Genomic DNA, 7,394 nt, shown 5'->3' on the forward strand with positions numbered 1-7,394 from the left:
GAGCAAATAGGTAGCCTAATTCTGATACATGCAATGAATATCCATTATGACATGTAGGCAGTTTTATATTTATGTAGCCTACACAATAATAATCTTTTTCATTGCAACAACGTGGTGCAGGATGTGAAAACGGCAACTGTGTCGGGCTGAAACTAGCAAAAAACACTTGCGCCGCATTGCGCCTGGTGTATGATAGGGCCCCAAGTCTGCGATACCAGGATTACATAATTAAATTTTTTGTACAGAGAATATTGATTTAAGTTTTAATATTTTATTAGCCAACCAAACGCAAAGCTTCCATGAACAAAAAATGTTACCAGCAAGCAAATAGCACCGACTTCCGTTATCCGGATGAGCCTGTGTTATTAGTTTTTACCAGTTGTTATCGGGAAATGACATACCTCGGAATGTGGTGACTGACCAATCAGAACTGAATTTTCCACAGAGCCGTGTAATAATATGGAATAACAGATCCCATATCTAAATCAATTTCAGCAGCAGCATGGATTAAAACGATTATTGATTGATTGATTGATTGATTGATTGATTGACTGACTGATTATTAAAGGGATAGTTCACCCAAAAATGAAAATTCTGTCATTAATTACTCACCCTAATGTTGTTCCAAACCTGTAAGACCTTCGTTCATCTTCGGAACACACATTAAGATATTTTTGATGAATTCCGAGAGCTCTCTGACCCTCCCATAGACAGCAAGAATCCTAACACGATCAAGGTCCAGAAGGGTAGTAAGTACATCGTTACAATAATCCATGTGACATCAGTGGTTCAACCGTAATTTTACAAAGCTACGAGAATACCTTTTGTGAGCAAAGAAAACTAAAATAACAACTTTTTTCAACATTTCCTCTCCTCTGCATCACCCTGGCACCATTTTGGAGAGTATCACATACGTAAACAACGTATGTATGCGGATATGTTGTTTACGTTCAGATCAAAGCGCAAACAATGTATCTGCATACATATGTTGCATACGTTGTTTTCGTATGTGATACTCTCCAAAATGGTGCCAGGGTGACGTGGAGGAGACGAATTGTTGAAAAAAGTTTTTATTTTTGTTTTCTTTGCGCACAAAAAGTATTCTCGTAGCTTCGTAAAATTACGGTTGAACCACTGATGTCACATGGATTATTGTAACGATGTCCTTACTAGCTTTCTGGACCTTGATCGTGTCAGGATCCTTGCTGTCTATGCAGGGTCAGAGAGCTCTCAGATTTGATCACAAATATCTTAATTTGTGTTCCGAAGATGAACGAAGGTCTTACAGGTTTGGAACGACATGAGGGTGAGTAATTAATGACAGGTTTTTCATTTTTGGGTGAACTATCCCGTTAAATAAACATTTTGGTTTTCAGCAAAATGAAAGCTTTAATTTTGGTTTCAGTAAAAAATTCATTTCAGTGCATCAGCATCTAAAAGACCATGTTTGGCCTTCCCAGGTATTTTTCTCCATGTAGAACAATATTGAAATACAACTTAAATCCATCCTTTTTGGTATGTTTTCCATTTTCTTGCTGTATTCAAGGTGATCTGACTCAGTATTAAAATTAAAATGTTTTTAGCTATTGGTAGGCCGACACGGAATCTGCACCCACATAAATCTGCTAAATCTGCTTCTCATTGATAAAATTCTACAACCATGGTTTTAGCTATCAATAAGAGTGTAGTACCTACAGTACCTACAGGATGTTATTATGTTTAAATACATTTGTGAAAATAAATGTGCAAACAGTCTGCAGTCTGAGTCCAGCTATTGGTATTTCAAACTCCTGGTCTAGATATTCTGCAGTGCAGTATTGTGAACTACTACACGCTTTATCAGTTCATCAGTCACATGGTTACTTCCATTCATTTCTCAAACAGTGTTTCTCTCTTTTTCTCTTCCCCCACCCCTTCCTCTCTCTGTCCAGATTACATGTTTGCAAGATTTTTTTGGGGACGATGACGTGTTCATCGCGTGCGGGCCTGAGAAGTACCGTTACGCGCAGGACGATTTTGTGTTGGATCACAGTGGTAAGGCTTCCACAGCCTTTATAACCGGTAGGCTCAGCTAAACACTAACTTCATTTCAACCCAATGTCTCTCATATTAAACTCTAATAATATATTTGTATCCCTTCACTACGCATCTAGGAACACACCATGCACAGATATAGATACATGACTGTTTTAAATGCATTTGAAACAAATTATTAAATATTAAGTTTATTTGGCTTATCACATTTTTAGCCATGGTCTGTTATTGTATTGGTTATATTAATTAGTGATACATCAGTGTATCAGCCAATCATCTGCTTTGGCCAATAAAAGTTATTGTCTTCATAATAAAAATAAGCATTTATCTAATTGTATAAGTACAACCAGCGAGCTGATTACTGTATGTCCTGAAAACGGGAGCAGGAAAAAATTCCAATAAAAGAAAATGCCTCCGAAAATTGACAGCAGTTTTCAGCATAACAATAAGCTGTTAGTCAAAGTAAGGATTAGTCAAAGTAAGGATTGTGACAACACTAGAACACTTCTTTTTATAATCACTGATCTAATCTACTAAAGCCGGTTGTCATTAATAGACCTTTAAGCTATTTTAAAGGCCTCTGATTTGCCATTGTATTCATGCAGCAGTCATAATCATAATCTTGATCATTTATTCAATTAATTTTGCAGGCCTGCTTTTTGTTTCAGTGTTTTCTGTTTAATAGCTTAGAATTTTACATTTACAGGTTGAACCACTGATGTCACATGGATTATTGTAACGATGTCCTTACTAGCTTTCTGGACCTTGATCGTGTCAGGATCCTTGCTGTCTATGCAGGGTCAGAGAGCTCTCAGATTTGATCACAAATATCTTAATTTGTGTTCCGAAGATGAACGAAGGTCTTACAGGTTTGGAACGACATGAGGGTGAGTAATTAATGACAGGTTTTTCATTTTTGGGTGAACTATCCCGTTAAATAAACATTTTGGTTTTCAGCAAAATGAAAGCTTTAATTTTGGTTTCAGTAAAAAATTCATTTCAGTGCATCAGCATCTAAAAGACCATGTTTGGCCTTCCCAGGTATTTTTCTCCATGTAGAACAATATTGAAATACAACTTAAATCCATCCTTTTTGGTATGTTTTCCATTTTCTTGCTGTATTCAAGGTGATCTGACTCAGTATTAAAATTAAAATGTTTTTAGCTATTGGTAGGCCGACACGGAATCTGCACCCACATAAATCTGCTGAAAGTACATCTCATTGATAAAATTCTACAACCATGGTTTTAGCTATCAATAAGAGTGTAGTACCTACAGTTCCATTTAGATGTTATTATGTTTAAATACATTTGTGAAAATAAATGTGCAAACAGTCTGCAGTCTGAGTCCAGCTATTGGTATTTCAAACTCCTGGTCTAGATATTCTGCAGTGCAGTATTGTGAACTACTACACGCTTTATCAGTTCATCAGTCACATGGTTACTTCCATTCATTTCTCAAACAGTGTTTCTCTCTTTTTCTCTTCCCCCACCCCTTCCTCTCTCTGTCCAGATTACATGTTTGCAAGATTTTTTTGGGGACGATGACGTGTTCATCGCGTGCGGGCCTGAGAAGTACCGTTACGCGCAGGACGATTTTGTGTTGGATCACAGTGGTAAGGCTTCCACAGCCTTTATAACCGGTAGGCTCAGCTAAACACTAACTTCATTTCAACCCAATGTCTCTCATATTAAACTCTAATAATATATTTGTATCCCTTCACTACGCATCTAGGAACACACCATGCACAGATATAGATACATGACTGTTTTAAATGCATTTGAAACAAATTATTAAATATTAAGTTTATTTGGCTTATCACATTTTTAGCCATGGTCTGTTATTGTATTGGTTATATTAATTAGTGATACATCAGTGTATCAGCCAATCATCTGCTTTGGCCAATAAAAGTTATTGTCTTCATAATAAAAATAAGCATTTATCTAATTGTATAAGTACAACCAGCGAGCTGATTACTGTATGTCCTGAAAACGGGAGCAGGAAAAAATTCCAATAAAAGAAAATGCCTCCGAAAATTGACAGCAGTTTTCAGCATAACAATAAGCTGTTAGTCAAAGTAAGGATTAGTCAAAGTAAGGATTGTGACAACACTAGAACACTTCTTTTTATAATCACTGATCTAATCTACTAAAGCCGGTTGTCATTAATAGACCTTTAAGCTATTTTAAAGGCCTCTGATTTGCCATTGTATTCATGCAGCAGTCATAATCATAATCTTGATCATTTATTCAATTAATTTTGCAGGCCTGCTTTTTGTTTCAGTGTTTTCTGTTTAATAGCTTAGAATTTTACATTTACAGGAGATTTAGATTTGTTTGTATATATTTGTTTGCATTATAATTAACACACTACTAAATGTGTGGGGTCAGTTTTTCGTAAAGAAATGAATACTTTTGTTCAGCAAGGATGCATTAATTTGATCAAAAGTGAAAGTAAAGACATTTATAATGTTACAAAATATTTCTATTTTAAATAAATGCTGTTCTTTTTAACTTTATATGCATCAAAGAATCCTGAAAATAAATCTATTACAGTTTCCATAAAAAATTAGGAGCAAACGTTTTTAGCATTGATAGTAAAAGTAAATGCTAGTTAAAATTGTCATCAGCTTTAATATAAACTTACCAATACTACTATCTTATTATCTGCGCAAAAAACACCACACAGTTGTCACCTTCAGAAAAAGAAGTGATAGTATTTTAATAGTATCTTTTCTATAATGGACTCATTCATTCACATTCATTCACTAGGCTGCAAAAATTAATTCATGTTCCAGAATGAACACAAATGTCAGAGGAAGTGACCTTGTTATGAGCAGTTCCTCACCATTGTGCATTGTGTAGTTTGTGTACTAGTGAACATGATAATGCAGGTGGGGAAGTGAAGATGATCTGCAGCTGTGACTTTCAAATAAAATCATTTAACTTTGCCTATAATTTTCATCCTGCTTTGCTGAAACGCCTCCAGTTTTAGTAGCATTTACCACACAAACACTTGATAACTTGATTCATAGCTGTGTGAATTTAGTTCATCTGCTTGGCATTTTGTCCTAGTTCTTCTTCGCTGCCCCACTTAAGTTAAGTAGGACTTTTCCAAAAATATAAAGAAACGGTAAGTTTGCGTCTGTGTCACGGTGCACACACACGAGGAACAAGGAGACACTGGAGAATACTTTACCAAGACTTTATTTACAGGAACCCAGGGAGACGAACTCAGGAAGACGTTTAACAGCGGACAGAGAACTACGGACTGGGAACACTTTTTATACACACACACAGGAGGAGGGGATGACGAGACACACCTGGGAGCAATGAAACATCATGGGAAACACCTGGGACAAATTAAACATGGGAAAGGAAGGCACATGAGGAGCAAAACAACCACAAAACACGGAACAGAGTCTGACAGTATTTACTGCTCAACCTTTTCTTTCCGCAGCAGAAGTGGAGTGTCCTTAAAATGCAAGCCCACCACAAATCTACATCTTCTGTAACTAAAGAACTCATTACACGTTCTCTCTCAGGTTCTGCTGTTAAATGCTCAAATTAAGCTCCATGAAACAGATTAGCTGGGCAGTAATGGCATTTTAATAATGGCATTCGGCTTGTTTTATCTTCATCACTCCACGATCTGGTACTCATCAGCTAATTTATCACTGCTCGGCGTCATTAGCAAGTGGCGTGTAATCGACAGGACAGATCGGGCCCAGTAGCTGCTGTACAGGATGAGTCATTCATTACTAAAGTTCTGCACCCACTGCTCTCATTAGAAAGATGGTGTGCTTTCATAGGCCTTGAGTACTAGACAATTTGATTACGCCTCTGCGGAAAGCTTCACACTCTTGGCACATGTGAATTTGGAACAAGTATGTGAGCAGATACCACTCATTTACTAAGAGGCATCTGTATTAGCCCTGATACAAGCATGCTTTGGTATGTGTATCCATGTATGTTCCTGTCTGTCCTGTCTGTGTCTGTTTTCAGAAAATTAAATAATGGTGGCACATGCTTAAATTACAAAATGTATACATTTACATACAGAAGTTAGTTAGGGTCAGTAGGATTTTTTAAAAGAAATTAATACTGTTATTTTAGCAAGGACAACTTAAATTTATCAAAAGTGACAGTAAAGACATTTAAAAGACATTTTATTCCCTGAAGGTTTATCATAATATTAGTCAAGGTTTTTTGCACCAGTTACTTCATCATTTCTACATTCTCTTTGACCCTTAGAATTAACCAGAATGTTTTCTTCAGTGTTGCCAGATTGTAAATATCCAAGTATCACACTAAGCTCAAAATGATTGTATTTGGAAGAAAATTATTGTACACGAGTCAAACGTGCTATATTGCTAAACTATCGACCTCAGCTTTGAGAGAGGTCGTGAGAGAGAGTCATTCTCCACAAAGATTGGCCGAGAAGACATAACGTGAGATGAGATGGAAGACATGTAACACCACGTTCACGTTCTCCTCACAATCATGACAGTAGACGTAGGATCCACAACTAGATCAATGAGTATAGAAGACCTATGATTTACAACGACCATCATTTAAAGTGCCACAAAATTCTGAAATTATCGTAAATTATGGGAAGTTCCTCTTCAGGAACTCGAGCTGCGTCGGAAAACGCTAGGGTAGGGATGGGCGTATCGATCCGAAGTATCGATATATCGATACTGACGCGAGTATCGAAAGTATCGATACTCAAACAAAAAATATCGATACTAAGGTGCGTTTTATTTACCAGTGGTTTTATTTATTTAACAAAAATAATAATAATAATAATAATAATGCGTACAATATGCATTGAATTGGACGAATAACCTTTGTTAGCGAGTAATTGTGTAGGATAGAACTATTTTCCTGCTCATCTGAAGATACGCAAATGTTGCAAGACAGACCTAATCTATCACAGAGAGCGTTCACTCAATTCTGACAGTGCATTCAAACAGGGCTGCGTTTCCCAAAAGTATCATAAGAAAGCATTAAAGCTTTTGGGAATGGCAGCCCTGAACAATGCTTATCAGAGGACAGAAAAAAAAACATAAATGTTTGAGTTATTTCACAATAAACAAATTGAAATTGTAGCCTACATAGTTTGTGCAATTACAATTATTTAAATTGAACGTTGAAAGATAATATTGATCATGTTCTATTCTGTAATGTTAATAGAAATCATACACTGTCAGAATAAAAAGGTTGCATTTTTATGCAACCTTTCCCTAATGGCAGTACAAAATATTGCACTAAATCAAAAGTTCAAATGTTACAAATAAGTTAGAATATTAATGGTGTAATACTGGTAGCACTAATATAAAAATGTGATGATATATGTTA

At 36.2% G+C, this 7,394-nt stretch overlaps 1 protein-coding gene across 6 annotated transcripts in view; it reads left to right on the forward strand.

Annotated features, from left to right (window-relative positions):
• The window catches only part of LOC107670743 (serine/threonine-protein kinase DCLK2-like), a 62,476-nt gene that overhangs the window by 26,337 nt on the left and 28,745 nt on the right, over positions 1–7,394 (forward strand). For all 6 annotated transcript variants that reach the window (XR_001632118.1, XM_016463506.1, XM_016463471.1 and 3 more), the window contains exon 3: positions 1,932–2,061. Coding sequence is in view for 5 of the 6 variants with exons in the window: in XM_016463506.1 (XP_016318992.1) it covers positions 1,932–2,061 (130 nt within the window). In the remaining variant the exon portion in view is untranslated. The remainder of the gene's footprint in view (positions 1–1,931; positions 2,062–7,394) is intronic.

Source organism: Sinocyclocheilus anshuiensis, unplaced genomic scaffold, assembly GCF_001515605.1.
Source record: "Sinocyclocheilus anshuiensis isolate Anshui unplaced genomic scaffold, SAMN03320099.WGS_v1.1 scaffold145, whole genome shotgun sequence".
Classification (NCBI taxonomy): Eukaryota; Metazoa; Chordata; class Actinopteri; order Cypriniformes; family Cyprinidae; genus Sinocyclocheilus; species Sinocyclocheilus anshuiensis.